Genomic DNA, 16790 nt, shown 5'->3' with positions numbered 1-16790 from the left:
TGCTGCTCCTCCAGCGTGAGCGCCGGGCCTCCCTCTCTCAGCGTAGGCAGCTCAGCGTCGCTGAGCCGGGCTGAACAGATGCACAAAGCCCCTGCATCTGTAATCAACGCGGCTATAGTTCCTCCGGCCTGGGACATAGTAAGCGCTTAGGTGCTGCTGCTCGCTCTTGCTTGCTGCCGCTCGCTCTACCAGGAGCTTTTTGCTGTCCTGGCAGAGGAGACAGCAAGCGCGCTTGGGAGGCGGGTATCACTGTGTGTGTTTGTCACTTGGTAGCTGTGTGTGTGTGTGTGTGTATATTATATAATATTTTAAACATTTAAAAAAAAAAGACATGTGAGAATAAATTATTAACATTGTGCAACTTTGATAAATATATTCACACACACACACACACACACACATCACACACACATATATATATATATATATATATATATATATATATATATATATATATATATATATATACACACACACCACACACACACACATATATATATATATATATATATATATATATATATATATATATACACACACACCACACATATATACACACACACCAAACATATATACATATATATATATATATATATATATATATATATATATATATATATACATACACCACACATACACCACACACACACACACACATACATATATATATATATATATATATATATATATATATATATATACACCACACACACACACACACACACACACCACACATATATACACACACCCCCTGCAGCCCGTTTTACACACACACACACACACACACACACACACACACACACACACACACACACACACACACACACACACACACACACACACACACACACACACACACACACACACACACACACACTGCTGTCTGGTGGCTTTGTAGTTGCAATGCCGGGCAGGCTGCAGTCCCATTGGATGGGAGCGGTCACGTGACCGCTCCTCTGCTTCCCCTCAGAGGTTTTTTTTTTTTTTTTTTAAATGAGCTAGCAGCCCTTGTTTCCCGCTGCTGCGGGCCTGATCGCGGCGCCCCTCTAGCCAAGCCGCGGCGCACCAGGGCGCCGCGGCGCACAGTTTGGGAAACACTGTATTAGGGCATTGGTGTTGGACGCAGGCCAATGAGAGGTGTGCGGGGGCGGGCATTGGACGCAGGCCAATGAGAGTCAGTGAGGGGTGGGACGCAGGCCAATGAGAGGTGTGCGGGGGCGGGCATTGGACGCAGGCCAATGAGAGTCAGTGAGGGGTGGGACGCAGGCCAATGAGAGGTGTGCGGGGGCGGCCATTGGACGCAGGCCAATGAGAGTCAGTGAGGGGTGGGACAGTGTGGCATTGGTGTTGGACGTAGGCCAATGAGAGGTGTGCGGGGGCGGGCATGGCCTGAGCCGGAGTGACAGGGCCAAGGTCCAATGCGATTGACCCTTGGGACGCAGACATACAGTGATTTCACAAATATATAGTAGATATATATATATATATATACACACACACACACACACACACACACACACACACACACACACACACACTGGGGAGGTAGTGCTCCGAGCTCGATGTGACGAGCTTTTGCAGTATAGTCAGCCTCCGCCGACGACCGTTTCGCCTGTGCGCGTTTTCTCAAGGCTGATAGCCTATCAGATCTACTGTGAGCCAGCAGGTATGCACCACCACACTCCATGTAGCAGCAAAATCTCCCGGGGGGGTGGGGGGGGATTAATATGTGTTACAATTACAATACATTTCTCAGTTCTCTATGTTGTGGCAGGTTAGTTATCATCAATGAGGGGAGAGTTCAGAGTATGCCAATATTGTGTCTGCATGGGGTTACACATTGCATTATATACTGTATTAGGATGACTAAGATTTTCCTAAAATTAATACAAATGTGCACATAATTAACAGACCCGATGTGAAAAACATTTCTTTATTGATTAGCACACATTATTTTATTTTTTTAATACAATAGTGTTGCTCACGGTGGCGGATATTTTCATTGCAACAAAAGGTTTGGGCATCTTTACAATACAAGCACACTGAATTTCCAGCAGTACATTTAAACATCATTCAATCAGCAGAACAAGCAGACCTGATTGAAACTGAACCCCATACTTAAAGTAAACTAATCATTCTCACAAATCTACACGCTTAATCCCTATTGTGGCAGAGCGGTCTGAGGCATTGCAGGCTTTGCCGGCACACACGGGGTTAAGGAATAAGAACTAGTGCCTCATCGTTTATAAAAAAAATAAATATACATTTCAGTCCTTAAAGCAGCATTGCGTGGTCAGGTCCAACCCCTTAGAAAATACACATGCTGTAATATAAAGCTGACCAAAGTATGACCAAACATACTCATTGACTCAACCAAAAAGCCCCAATACAGAATAGCCACCCGGAGGAAAGTCTCTGCATTGGCTTCCTGCCGTCGGTTAGAAAGCTGCAGTTTTTGACACATTGAATATTATTTTCTCTAAGCAGAATGAGTTGTGGGAGGCTGGAGTTGTATGGAGACTATTTTCATTATGCAATGCTCCTTATTTATTGTCAGGGAGGAGGGGAGCCACACACCAGCAATGCTGCTTTAACTGTTGTACAGTTCTGTATACGTGATAGAAGACCTAGTCAGAGCTTTGTAAGAAAAACCCTTCATCCTTCCTCCAGTAGTTCAGAGAGTGTGCAGTAGAGGTACTGTATTCCTACACAGAAACCCTTTCCATGCATGAAGAAGGAACTGTGGTAGGATTTCATAGGACTCAGGCTGAAATTAAACAGGTCCATCACCCTATGTGTAAAAAAAAAAAGACAATTATGAATGATTTGTAGGCATTGATAGAATAGTACATAATGATGGTCAGATGATAAAAAGGATGAACATACTGTATGCTTATTTGAGTTTCTATGTCACTGAGCCATCTTGATTTGTGCTGTTTTGCTGAACTTTAATGTAAAATCCCACACTGGCTGAAGATGTCCACAGCTCATGTTTAAGGATAAGATTCAACCAGGTTGGGTTTCATCTATCAAGCATCTCATTTCAAACACCCCCTATATTAGATAGACATATCAGGGTGACTGTGAGCCTGGTGGTTAAACCTTATCACCATTGGTGAGGAACTTCAGCCATGTATTGTGCTGATGTGTCAATGTAGCTTCATGTTTCTGGTCATAAAGAACATAAGGTGAATGAACCTGGTTTCTTCCACGTAATTTTATTATCTGTGCATTTATCATTTCACTCATTAAATAGCAGCAAGCCGTTTCCATCACATGGGCCCTAAATTTATTTTTGGTGCCTTCTGCTGCTAACATTTTGGACACTGTTTTTTTTGTTTTTTTAACTTTTTTTGGTTAAGTAACCCTATAATTATATTGTGACATTCTGAGGAACCCCAACCCTCTCTAATAGCGCGTCTGAGATCAGATGCATTGTAAGGAACCCCATTTATAAGTACAGTAGACAGGAAGATTTAAAGACACTCGTTTTCAATTTGGAGAACCAAGTGTGGTTCACAAGGTAAACCCCTTTGCCTCATGCACAATAAAAATCAATTGCAAGCTCTTCAGAGCAACGATTCATTCTACCTGTAAATGAAACTATTTACAGCAACGTGTACATGGCTGTTTCTATGAATATATTACCATTATTACCTGAGACCCTGGTCGAAGGCTAAGGCGACAGTCTTGTGATGTGGCCACCCAAATGAGTGGGACGTTGCACAGGGGAGGTGGTTCATAGGGTAATCTCTAATAGCACTCCAACTACTGGCATTCAATTTGGGCAGAATCTGGATGCATGCTGCTGACAATGTCAAGTCAACCTACCCCACAACATCCGCAGCACTTGCAGTCGCCACAGATTGTTGCCATTAGGCCGTTGATGGCTTGTATAGCGCAGAGAACAGCTTGAACTCCACTCATTATCAGGAGCAGGCAGAAGAGGGTCAGATTCCATGGGACAATATCAGCTGGTTCTTCACATTGCGACCAGCTACTTGTGTTTGTCAGGTAATTTCTATAGAAGGAGGAAGAAATCATAATGAATAACTGGCACATAACCAAAACCCTTTTGCTGTAGTTAACAAATAGCTTTCTTTCAGGATTTCAGCCCACTGCAACCTTTCTCTCCATTTCCAACTAGAAAATGTATCGCCTGGGGGAAGACGATGGGTCACAGAAGTAGATGTGATTCTATGAAGAAGCAGGAATTCAGGGAAGCAGCACAACTGGAGTGGTTTCCTAATATGTGCAAATCGCACGCTTTAAAGCAGCAATACGGGTTACCTTTTTAAATATATATAGTTTTAGTATATTTTTTTATTACAGGTTTGAAGCAGGAGGTCTTCGGTGCCACACCCTGTTAATTTCAGCTCCGGGGACCCCCTGCTTCCGGAGATACTTACCTCCATAGTGGTGCCAGTATCCATGCTGACAGAGAAACGGTGTGTCGACTATAATGGCGGCTTTAAATGTCCCGTGTCACGTGGGCCAATAGGAAGCCGTGACTCAGCAGAGATACCGACCCCGCCTACGGAGGTGCATATCTCTGGAAGCAGGGGGATCCCGGAGCTGACATTAACGGAGTTCAACGGCGAAGATCCCCTGCTCCAAACCTGTAATAATATATATACAGGTAGTCCTCACTATTCAACGTTTCACTTTACAACGAATGGCATATCCAACGCTTTACAATGCAACCCTACGGGACAATTTTCGACACCGGAATGCGTTATCCGAGGACTGCCTGTATTAGGAGTTTGGATATATATATATATATATATATATATATATATATATATATATATATATATATATATATATATATATATATATATATATATATATATATATATATATATATATATATATATATATATATATATATATATATATATACCATAATACTGAGTTATGTTATGGTGAGTAAATAAAGTGACAAAAACCCAACATTGCAATGCAAATATGCAAATATAACTGTATGCTCATCTGCATGTCTAAGACAGGTCTGCAACCCCGCCCTTCACCATTATCACCCAGCACACAGCACTTCCACTGCAGCAAGGGATTCTGGGAAATGACATGCAAATGAGCACGCAGTGCCACTTTTTGCTTAAAAAACCATTTTTAGGGAACCATGTTAAAAATGGTTTTTGAAGCAAAAAGTGGCACTGCGTGCTCATTTGCATGTCATTTCCCAGAATCCCTTGCTGCAGTGGAAGTGCTGTGTGCTGGGTGATAATGGTGAAGGGCGGGGTTGCAGACCTGCCTTAGACATGCAGATGAGCATACAGTTATATTTGCATATTTGTGTATATATATATATATATATATATATATATAATATTTTTTTAATAAAAAAAAAAGTTAAGCCGTTTTGCTGTTTTAATAGATCATATGCAGAGTAGAAAAACAAGCGCTACGTTTGAGAGGTGTCCTGTTCTGCTGCCGTGTGTACAATGATGCGGTACACAGTAGGGCAGTAGGGCCCCGCTCATACGGTGGATTCCGTTCTAGGCCGCCACCATAAAGTGGAAATCGCTGTAAAGCGGGGCCCTACTGTACCTTTGAAAACAGATGCAGAGCTGTAAACCGACTGTTTCGCTGACAAATGGCACCTGACAAGGAGTTGCGCAGGCGTTAAAACTGTTGCTTAGTGACAGCTGGATACTCAGCTGCTGAACGCGTCATGCCGGAAAAACGGAACAAGCATCTAACATAATGAATATGGGTATACATTGTGAAACACTGTATGAGCGGAACGCTGTAAAGCGGGGTCCTATTGTAGTAACTGTCTCTACTTTATTTACTTCAGTACATAGCTATATGATGTAATGTAGCTTTGCTCCTGAACACACATCCTTTCCTTCCTTTGCCCTTGTTCTTTCTCTAGTCTTCTCTTTTCCTCCTTCTTGGAGGAGGGGGTCAAGGGTGATGTCCCTTACTTGTTCTTTATTTTATTTATAAAATGTTTTACCATGAAATAACACATTGTGGGTTACCCCACGTTTTTAAGTAGGTCCTGGGCTCAGACTTATGACAACACATCGTTACACATTATATTTACAGATATTTCATGGAGAGTTGGGGGCAATATATGTTCTGGGCGTCTGTAACAGTTACAGACAAGAATAACATGTGAGACAGCCGAAGTCTTGAAATTACTTATACTGGAGGGGTTTTTGAAAGTCTCTGGTAGATTGTTCCAGTCGTGAGGTGCTCGGTAACAGAAGGAGGTATCGTCATAAATGCAAGTCTACTGGTTAACATACAATACAACAAACATCTTCTAGCCATTCTCTTTGCTCACAGTATACATAGCGTTTGGGAGAATTATATCCAAAGAGAGTTCAGAGATTCCTTTAACCCACTGGAACATATATGCTATTTAGGGTCTTGTAGTGCGTAAAGAGTATAATAGAGGTTAAAACCTACTGATGGGAAGATCTCTTACAATTACTGTGAAATAAAAACCAACCTTCTGCAACATATCTTTCTTAATATCAAAATCGAAGAGAATGAAAATATTCAGATATAGGGATTGGATTGCAGAGGGTATTTTAATCGGGGCTAACTCAGAGGCTTCAACCTTAATCCTCTTCTTCCAACCTTGAGGCTAATGCCACACGGCAAATTGACTCTGCCGAACAGCACAAACATACCTACTGTATAGATAGTAGGAAGAGCAAACCCCTGCCTGCTTTGGCACTATCTACATAGTTTTTCGGGTTCTGTGTAGCTTTCACCTGCATACACAATTTAGAGTACATGTCCGTAAGTCATTAACAATAAAGGAACAGCTATTGGATGCGCATTAAATCAAATAAAGAATGGGGGATAATCATTTTAACAGCAACAATTTTGCCAATCCATAAGATTGAATATTTACTGCAAGACCCCATATCCTTTGTAAAGTAAGATTAGGATCATTTGCATTAGTTACGGGTCAGTATTCATTTGTAATACTTATGCCCAGATATTTGAGAGAATAATCCCTCCAGTTAAATATATACTGCGTTTCAGTTGAGGTACTCCCCTTTAAGGTGCTTTATAAGGTGCTAGGTTCAACAAAAGTTGTAAAAGTCACTCAGAATACTCAGTTCGTTAAGGCCGTGCTTACAGTGCCGGCGATGCGCCGTCGCCCGAAAACATGCATTGTCGCCGCCGTGTGCGCTTATAGTAAGCGCAACAAAGCGACGTGATTTTCGGAAGCCGGGAATATTTGATTTTTCAGGGGCTGTCCCCTCATGGGACAGCCCCTGAACCAATCAACGCCCGGGTCGCCCGCGCTGCCACCAAGCGAAATACAAGTTTTGCTAGCGGCGATGGTGACGTTACGTGTTGTGTCGCCGTCGCTGCCACTATAGGCGCGGCCTAATACGTAATGAGGTTATAACATTTCTCACTGCTGCAGTATATATTAAAAAATAAAAAAAGATAACAGCATTTTGAGAGAGCTTTATATGTGAACACTGGTTAGAGGACACTGCTCCTCACCCATAAAACAACACAATCACCTACCCGTTGTCGAAAGGATAATCCCAACCTGCTCCATTTCTTGTTAGACATTTTGGCCCTTTATTTATACCAACTGCTGAAATGATGAAGCAGTAGCCGGCTCCAACAAACCCAATGGCAGCAAATAATATAGACGAGAACATCTGTGAAAAACAAATAAACGTGGGTAAATCAACAAGAAGGCTTCATCTGTGTGATCATAATCCCTGACCTGAAAGACAACCCTCCTTCCAAAACTGGAACAATTCATACCACTGCATCTGGAACGGGCCATAGTTACTAAGACGTGTTACTCTGTGACACGTTCCGTGCTGGAAGAACCCATGCATCCCACTCACTTTAATGGCTGTAAGGAGCCATACTTCTCGTGTTGGAAGGTGTCTATGGAGTAACACAGATTAGAAAATATGTCCTATATGCACTATGCTCCGAGACATCTGAACTGCGTTCCCTATTATGGAGAACAGCTTCATAGCATTGGGATATAGGCCCTAATTCAATATACTAACAGTGAGCCGTTACGATTTGTAAATGCACCCATTCTGGTTAATAGTATATATCAGTAATATATGACAACATGCAGTGGGTTTGGCGATAAAGTCCTTGGAAATGTTATTCGTTGAAGAAGATGTAAAAGCCCTGTCTCTTCACTGGTCCAACAAGCAATGGGGAAGCTCATGTGGTCTGTCCGTGGGAAGGGGGGACTTCAGCGCTAGAGTTGTGTGAACCTTGTACATGAGGTCACTAACTATGTGAAATTTGCCCTTTTGTAGTTGCGAAGAAAGCCGCGGCAGGTTCAGGGTTCACAGACGTTACAGCATGCATTAAGTCAAGGTGCACGGCATTTTCATTTAATTTGTTGGATTTGCTTAATGCTGAGACTATAACTAGGATACACACACATGTTTCGCTCACTGTCGCCGATATTTTGCTGAAAGCTTTACTAATTTGGTGACATTATTAGCCCTTGAGTCATGGTGAAATGTTTTGCAGGGAATCACATTTTTGGGGAAAACGCTTAAAGTTTCACGTATGCATTTTCGACAATTTCGTACATCCCTATTTGGGACTCTAGCCTCTAGTCCAGGAGTAGCCAACTCCAGTCCTCAAGGGCCACTAACTGGCCAGGGTTTCAGGATATCCCTGCTTCAGCACCGGTGGCTCAGTCCAAGACTAAGCCACTGATTGTGCCACCTGTGCTGAAGCAGGGATATCCTGAAAACCTTACCAGTTGGCGGCCCTTGAGGACTGGGGTTGGCCACCCCTGCTCTAGTTCATATACTGTAAAGCTGTCTCTTTTAATAAGATGCTTTGTTTATGATCGAGAAGAATACAATGGGAGTCTGTGTAGTCTTCTGTGCTATACCCATTGCTGTGATTTGCAACACGTCACAGTCTCCAGTGACTGCAGATGGAATACATGCCGCAAACAAGAAAAATAGAAAAAGACGGTGCACTGCTAAAAATCAAAGGGGTGTACTCCAGAGAGTCAAGTGGAAACGTTGTATTGGCCCATGGTTAAAACGGAGGTACCGCAATCCTCCAACGCGTTTCGCACTCACCAATGCGTTTATAAAGCTGCAGTGGTAAATAACTGTTTAGGATTCACTGTATTACTTACGGCGAATCTCTTTCCGCAGCTCTCATTGCCACAACATCCACAGCAATCATTGTTCTTCAGACCCAAAAACACCAGGGCTGGGAAAATCATCTGCAAACCGAACAAAACCACACATTTAAAGACAATAGAAAAGGAGGTTGTGGTATTATTTTGTTATCAAAATTTATATCTAGAGCAAAAAAAAGTAAGTTTGCTGTTCCCTTTGAAAAAAAGAAATGATAGCAACATTTTAGATCACACTACTCCAGGGGTTAACACCCCAGTCCTCACGGGCCACCAACAGATCAGGTTTTCAGGCTATCCTGCTTTAGCCTCAGACTTTGAGCCACCTGTGCTGAAGCAGGGATATCCCTAATCCCTGGCGTGGCCCTTAAGGACAGGAGTTGCGCATCCCTGCTGAACACAGTACTTTGAGTGAAGCCAATAAATTATATGTAAAGAGAATGAACATTTTGAAAGAATTCCTTGACTATTGTACATATGTTATCATTTTTTGAATCACTGTAATCCACTTTTTCCCCCCAAAAGGGCCATCAATATATTTGATCTTCCAATCGGCAGCACAGGGGTTAAGAAGTGTTTGAATATCAGCAAACTGTTTTAATTGATGTCTGAAATAAAATATCTTGCGGTGCTAAACCCATTAATGCTGGAGATGCCGGCAAAATATTGCATAGCAATCTCATCCGTGATATGAACACCAGCTGAAGTATAACTATTATTAGAAGAAAAATACTTAACATGTTTAATATTGCACTACTAAAATAAGTGCTTTCTTGTATGTCCTTTCTCCTGATCAGTTTAAGGGTGAAACAGTTTTTTCACCTTCCCCCAGTAAAACGTGGCAGATTATTCATTCGTCGAAATATTCTGAATTTGCAACCTTTACTGGAGGAAGAGCTGTTAACCCCGTCAGCGCCACAGATGCCTGCAACACATTGCATACATCACAAACACACTCAAACACATCTATTTTTTTCATTGATCGTCGTCTGTACTTAAACAAAAGATTGAACTCACCAAAACCCCGGCGCCCACGATACCCCCAAAGTACCAGACTTCATCTGTGATGTGCTCATTGTTTTCTAGCACCGTCCCTCCAGGGAAAAAGAGCAAAATATTTGCCAGCACACTTAGGATGGCTAAAGGAATCAGGGCAATGCCAAGGCACTTCGCGCACCCCCCCGAGCACATATTTCAAGTGGAAAAATAACTTCGCCCAATGAAAAAATTCAATTAGTATCCTTCAGTGTTTAATGATCAGGAGACTCCCAGGTGATAGAATCCAATGTCAGGTTGTCCTTAGCAGATGGAGTACGACTGGACAGGCTGTGAGGGTCCTCTAGCTCTGGTTACACAGTGACCTGGCAATTTATATGCCCACAGCCTTAGTGGAACCCAATAAATGAGATTACGTACAGAGCAACTTCACATTTTGCCATGGCAACTAATAACCCCTGTTAATATTCTACTTAAGCGGACAAGACACTTTCATTGGTTTGCCTGTCCCTCCCAGATGCAGATATGAGAATGCATTCTCAGCCCTACATTTCAACATGTACCTTTCCATGTTTCCCATATCCTCCAAACAGAATTAACTGTTAAAGGGAACGGAGAAGATGATGATTTCTTTTATTGCAATATAGTTCTATTCTGAAGTTGTATGACTTAGTCTGTTGTTTCACACATTAGCTTAGAAAAATATATATATATATATATCAGTTTTAGGCCTGGAGACCAATTGGGAACTGCATATATTGCTTTAGTTAAATGCCCATCAACTATTCTTTTCGGAGCCTACCACATAGAGATAAACATATAACATATAGTTTAATAGTGCAGCAACAATTTGCTAGAGGCTGATAATCAGTATAGTTGCCCCCTGTCCCTGAATTATAGGGTCACGCCTTAAAATCCAAAATCCAGGCATACTTCTGTTTCTCTGCACTCCCAATGATTTCCACTGCACTATGCACCAGGAAAGGAATAGAAGATGCAGAGACATTGCGTGATTAGAGGAGGAGCAGCAGAGAGAATATAGTCCCAGATCCACAGAGCACAACATTAACCTAACTTAATGTCTGTCGCTAACGGTATAACGATCTTCAATAGATTATGACACTGTTAAGTCATGTTTTCTCCTGGTAAATAGAGAGATGTTGGTGATAATGATATGGGTTGAGGTTCCTTACAATGTATCTGATCTCAGACACGCTATTAGAGAGGGTTGAGGTTCTTTACAATGCATCTGATCTCAGACACGCTATTAGTGAGGGTCGGGGTTCCTTACAATGTATCTGATCGCAGACGTGCTATTAGAGATGGTTGGGGTTCCACAGAATTTCACAATATAGTTATAGGCTTCAAAAGAAGGTTAAAAAACACTGATCTAGTCCATAAACAGAGGGGAAATGCTACATCTAACAAGGGTATATGCAGAAATGTAATGCAGGGAATTTTCTCTGCAGGGGGCCCTGATGCGACTTCACGGGGGAGGTCCCCCGTGACACTAAGTGTCTCATAGTGACTCATAGATTGGGCGCTCCTTGAATAAAGAAAGCCCCGTGCTGCCCCCTGTTACATTACGGTCATTCTGTAAAGTAAAATGTGTACAAAGGTCGACTGTGAGTCATGACCCAGTGGCTAAAAACCTCGGTGTTATCAGGGATGGTCAATGTGTAAGGCTTTCTCTAGCATTGAAATCTGAATCTTTGACACATTTGCATTTCAGTTTGAGAGAAACTGAGTATCGATTTATTTTCCTTTGACAAATCTCACCCCTTATTGTTAGTTCAACAAAATGAGTATTTAACCCGATTGGTTTCTGCTCTCCCAGAACATGTAAAAGAAATGGTTTAAAAATAATAAGGATGCATTACATATAAATGAAAAGATGGATAAATAGATGTGCATATAAACATTTGTTATTGGTATTTTCTTAAATCATGAGGATTAGAATATTTCTAGCAACTATATATACCTATGTTGTTTTTTTATGCAAAGTACAAATGTATTATACAGTTAGGTCCGGAAATAATTGGACACTGATACAAGTTTTGTTATTTCGGCTGTGTACCAAAATAAATTCAAGTTACAGTAAAATAATGAATATGGGCTTAAAGTGCAGTCTATCAACTTTAATTTGAGGGTGTTCACATCCAAATTGGAGGAAGGGTTTAGGAATTACATCTCTTTAATATGTAGCCCCCTCTTTTTCAAGGGACCAAAAGTAATTGGACAATTGACTCAAAAGCTGTTTCATGGACAGGTGTGGGCTATTCCTTCGTTATTTCATCATCAATTAAGCAGGTAAAAGGTCTGGAGTTGATTCCAGGTGTGGCATTCGCATTTGGAAGCTGTTGCAGTGAACCCACAATATGCGGTCAAAGGAGATCTCAATGCAAGTGAAACAGGGCATCCTTAGGCTGCAAAAAAAAAAGAAAACCCATCAGAGAGATAGCAGGAACATTAGGAGTGGCCAAATCAACAGTTTGGTACATTCTGAGAAAAAAAGAATGCCCTGGTGAGCTCTACACACAAAAAGGCCTGGATGTCCACAGAAGACAACAGTGGTGGATGATTGTAGGATCCTTTCCATGGTAAAGAAAAACCCCTTCACAACATCCAGCCAAGTGAGGAACACTCTCCAGGAGGTAGGCATATCATTATCCAAGTCTACCATAAAGAGAAGACTTCAAGAGAGCAAATACAGAGGGTTAACCACAAGGTACAAACCATTCATAAGCCTCAAGAATAGAAAGGCCAGATTAGATTTTGCCAAACAATATCTAAAAAAGCCAGCCCAGTTCTGGAACAGCATTCTTTGGACAGATGAAACGAAGATCAACCTGTACCAGAATGATGGAAAGAAAAAAGTATGGAGAAGGCTTGGAACGGCTCATGATCCGAAGCATACCACATCATCTGTAAAACACGGTGGAGGCAGTGTGATGCCATGGCCATGCATGGCTTACAATGGCACTGGGTCACTAATGTTTATTGATGATGTGACAGAAGACAGAAGCAGCCGGATGAATTCTGAAGTGTATAAGGATATATTGTCTGCTCAGATTCAGCCAAATTCAGCGAAGTTGATTGGATGGTGCTTCACTTTACAGATGGACATTGACCCAAAACATACTGCGAAAGCAACCCAGGAGTTTTTTAAGGCAAAGAAGTGGAATATTCTGTAATGGCCGAGTCAATCACCTGATCTCAACCCGATCGAGCATGCATTTCACTTGCTGAAGACAAAACTTAAGACAGAAAGACCCACGAACAAACAACAACTGAAGACCGCTGCAGTAAAGGCCTGGCAAAGCATCACAAAGGAGGAAACCCAGCGTTTTGGTGATGTCCATGCGTTCCAGACTTCAAGCTGTCATTGCCTGCAAAGGATTCTCGGCAAAGTATTAAAAATGAACATTTTATTTATGATTGTGTTAATTTGTCCAATTACATTTGAGCCCCTGAAATAAGGGGACTGTGTATGAAAATGGTTGCAATTCCTAAACGTTTTATACAATATTTTTGTTCAACCCCTTGAATTAAAGCTGAAAGTCTGCACTTCTATTGCATCTCGGTTGTTTCATTTCAAATCCATTGTGGTGGCGTACAGAGCCAAAATGATGAAAATTGTGTCAGTGTCCAATTATTTCTGGACCTAACTGTATAACAAAGGTTGACATTCAGTGTTTTATTCATAAAATGTTTTAAATACAGTTCATCCATCAAGAATGAATGATTTTTTACATTTGACATGCTTCATAAAATGTTTTTCAGTTTATATTCAACTATCTATCCTATCTATCTATCCTATCTATCTATCTATCCGTGCACATGCGCATACAGTTGATAAAACACGGGAAGTCTTTTATTTTTCAGCATATCTTGCAGAAAAATCACTAAATTTTCATGAAAATTTGGCAATTATAGGTCAGTCACAGTAGATTAATACATTTAACGATTATGCTGTGATCGAATAAATATTCTGTGGAATTGGTAACGGCGTGATGACCTCATCAATTGAATAGTTACAAAAAGGTGTTAGATAAGGACGTTAGAAAGTGAGACAGAGCAAGAATTATGGTCCAAAACGCTCACACAATATATATCAGGGCTGCCCAGTGTTTGCGAACAGGTATTTCTCCAGTGTCCATGTGTCCAATAGTCTCAACTTTTTATTTTATTTTTACAAATTCTTTGCGTTCGAATATTGTCTAAAACCGGGATGGCCAACTCCAGTCCTCAAGAGTTACCAACAGTACAGGTTTTCAGGATATCCCTGCTTCTGCGCAGGTGGCTCAATCAGCGGCTCAGTCAAAGAATTTGTGTGGCGAATTTTTTACACATTTGCCGAACTCTATGAGGGTTATATACTAACATGATATAACTACACTAGATATAACTACACTACAAATGTAATTCTCTCCACATGCACTGAGTAAATATATTGTGTAATAAATAGCTGCTGGGGCTCCAAGGAGTATGCAAAAAATGTAATTTATAGGTTCAACTTGGCAGACGATTTTGACGCAGGTTCAACTATTGGTCCCATTTTGTATTTCAGTAAAAAATAAATTTTTGACGCTTCAGCTACAGTACATATTGAGGGGAAATAAATGGTAAGTAGAGAGGCGCACAAACGCGCAATATCATTTGTCATAATGATGCGTGAATTAACACTAAATATTCCATTTGTGATGCTTAGAATTTCGGCCTCCAGTGTTACTAAGCATTGCGAGCTTCAGTGGTAGGAAGAGGTTAATTAGCTATCCACCGAAGTGGTGTTTTCTTTTGCGCTGCAAACTTTGATTGATTCACCTTTTAAAAGACTTAATTACCAAAACAATGTATTCCACCTACGGAAGGAATTTGATATATACAGTATTTAACAATATGCTGCAGACCTTCCTAGCTAAAAAAAATAAATAAACGTGTGCACAATTAACTTTTTAATATCAAATATGAGATAAAACTACCTCTCTGTATATTTGTGGAACCGTTTTGTCCCTAGTATGAAATGAAATAAAATACTATTTAGGAAATACCATTTCTGTGTATGTAAAAGAAACCAGACATTCTCTTCTCCTTGGTGAACACCGAGTGATTATTATAAAGATTTACGAATAAAACGTGGTTATCACTTCTCCCTTATCACACCCACGCCTACTATTGTGCATACTCTTATGTTAGGATACACTTGTGAATGAAAGCTCTATATTTGCAGATTTTCGGTTTATTCTATTTTTGAGTGCTGGGAACTACTGTTTTATTCGTAAATCTTTATAATAATCACTTGGTGTTCACCAAGGAGAAGAGAGGAACTACTGTTTTGTTCATTAATATTTGGGAGGGTTGAGGGCCCCCCTTGTTCTCGTTGCGCCACTTATAGCTATTTGAGTTTCTCATACTTTCATTGTGTGCTGTCAACTCCTTCTTATTGTAAAGATTTACATTTCACCTTTTTATGCTTTACACAGGCATAGAAAACTTTATAGAAGAAACTCATTTAACATTTTAGAATAATGACTCCACGGCGTCAATGAGAAATGTTTTGTTTCTTTGATACAATGTGTGTGACTCATCGGTAGCTGTGAGGAGATACTACTGAATGAGTCAATAATACAAAGAATCATTCTGTATTACACGTAGAAGCATATTGATCCTGATATGTAAAGCTGTGTGACATCAGCATGTTAGAACAGCACAACTAATGTACTAAGTGTCGCAAATGGATTTTTTTATTGCATAAATTGCCCCATAGAAATGTCATTTTAAATTGTGCCTGTGTACTAACCCAGTGGTGGGGAAATTGGGGGGCGCAAGATATAAAGGGGGTGCAGAGGACCGTGAGAGCAGTGGCAGAGGAGGACCGTGACGGGAGAAGAGGATGCAGGGCGGCAGAGGAGTTGGACAGCGGGAGCGGAGCAGGGCAGCAGAGCAGAACGGCCAAGGAGCAGCTCGCCCCAGCGGTCCGGCTCGTAGTCATCACTGACGTCCGCTGTCTACCGCTGCTATAGCGCACTCATTACCGGCCCTCATCCTCTGCCGCCCTGCTCCTCTCTCCCACAGTCCTCCTCTCCCATGGTCCTCCTCCACCAAAGCCAGGTAGGCATTGTTGAGGGGGGGAGGAGATGGGATGAGGATGGATAGAGAGAGGATGAGGCGGGTGGGTGAGAGAGGATGAGGAGGGTGGGTGAGAGGATGATGAGGGTGGGTGAGAGAGGATGATGAGGGTGGGTGAGAGAGGATGAGGAGGGGGTAAGAGAAAAAAATTGCAGCCAGTATTATGCTTACCTTATACTACTACACTGATTTATTTTACAGAAGAAAAATAGAAATGTTCATGTTTTGCTATTTTTAAAAATGCTGTATACCAAAAAAAGTTTATTTTTTGCCCTCGTGATTTAGATTCCATCAGACAAAGGGGGCGGGGGGGCCTGACTAATATCACGGATGAAAGGCTGGCTCGACGTAAAAAGTTTTCTCACCCCTGTACTAACCTGGTATTTCTCAATCTGCGGGAAATATATATATTTTTTCAATTTGTTTGGCGCACGAAAATGTTGCTTTGCGGCTAAAAAAGTAGAAAGTGCGTTAAAATTGCCTGCTAAGTGCAACGCGATATATTGTCAATACAAATATA

The 16790-nt window shown here is 41.3% G+C and overlaps 1 protein-coding gene across 1 annotated transcript; it reads right to left on the bottom strand.

Annotated features, from left to right (window-relative positions):
- Nucleotides 1–1919: 1919 nt before the first annotated feature.
- TM4SF4 (transmembrane 4 L six family member 4) lies at nt 1920–10564 on the bottom strand. The gene is made up of 5 exons (XM_075570427.1): nt 10163–10564; nt 9143–9232; nt 7525–7664; nt 3832–4021; nt 1920–2791 (listed from the first exon to the last, which is right to left on the bottom strand). The coding sequence occupies exons 1-5, from the start codon at nt 10334–10336 to the stop codon at nt 2774–2776; spliced, it is 612 nt and encodes a 203-aa protein (XP_075426542.1). The 5' UTR covers nt 10337–10564; the 3' UTR covers nt 1920–2773.
- Nucleotides 10565–16790: the final 6226 nt, after the last annotated feature.

This window comes from Ascaphus truei, chromosome 14, assembly GCF_040206685.1.
Source record: "Ascaphus truei isolate aAscTru1 chromosome 14, aAscTru1.hap1, whole genome shotgun sequence".
Classification (NCBI taxonomy): domain Eukaryota; kingdom Metazoa; phylum Chordata; class Amphibia; order Anura; family Ascaphidae; genus Ascaphus; species Ascaphus truei.
This window is presented reverse-complemented; position numbering and strand designations above follow the sequence as displayed.

Coding starts and splice junctions, on each gene's coding strand:
- TM4SF4 (XM_075570427.1), bottom strand. CDS start 10,336: ATGTGCTCGGGGGGGTGCGCGAAGTGCCTTGGCATTGCCCTGATTCCT. Junction 9,233..10,162: donor TCGTGGGCGCCGGGGTTTTG/GTGAGTTCAATC, acceptor TTCGGTTTGCAG/ATGATTTTCCCAGCCCTGGT. Junction 4,022..7,524: donor GATTATCCTTTCGACAACGG/GTAGGTGATTGT, acceptor CTCCTTCTATAG/AAATTACCTGACAAACACAA.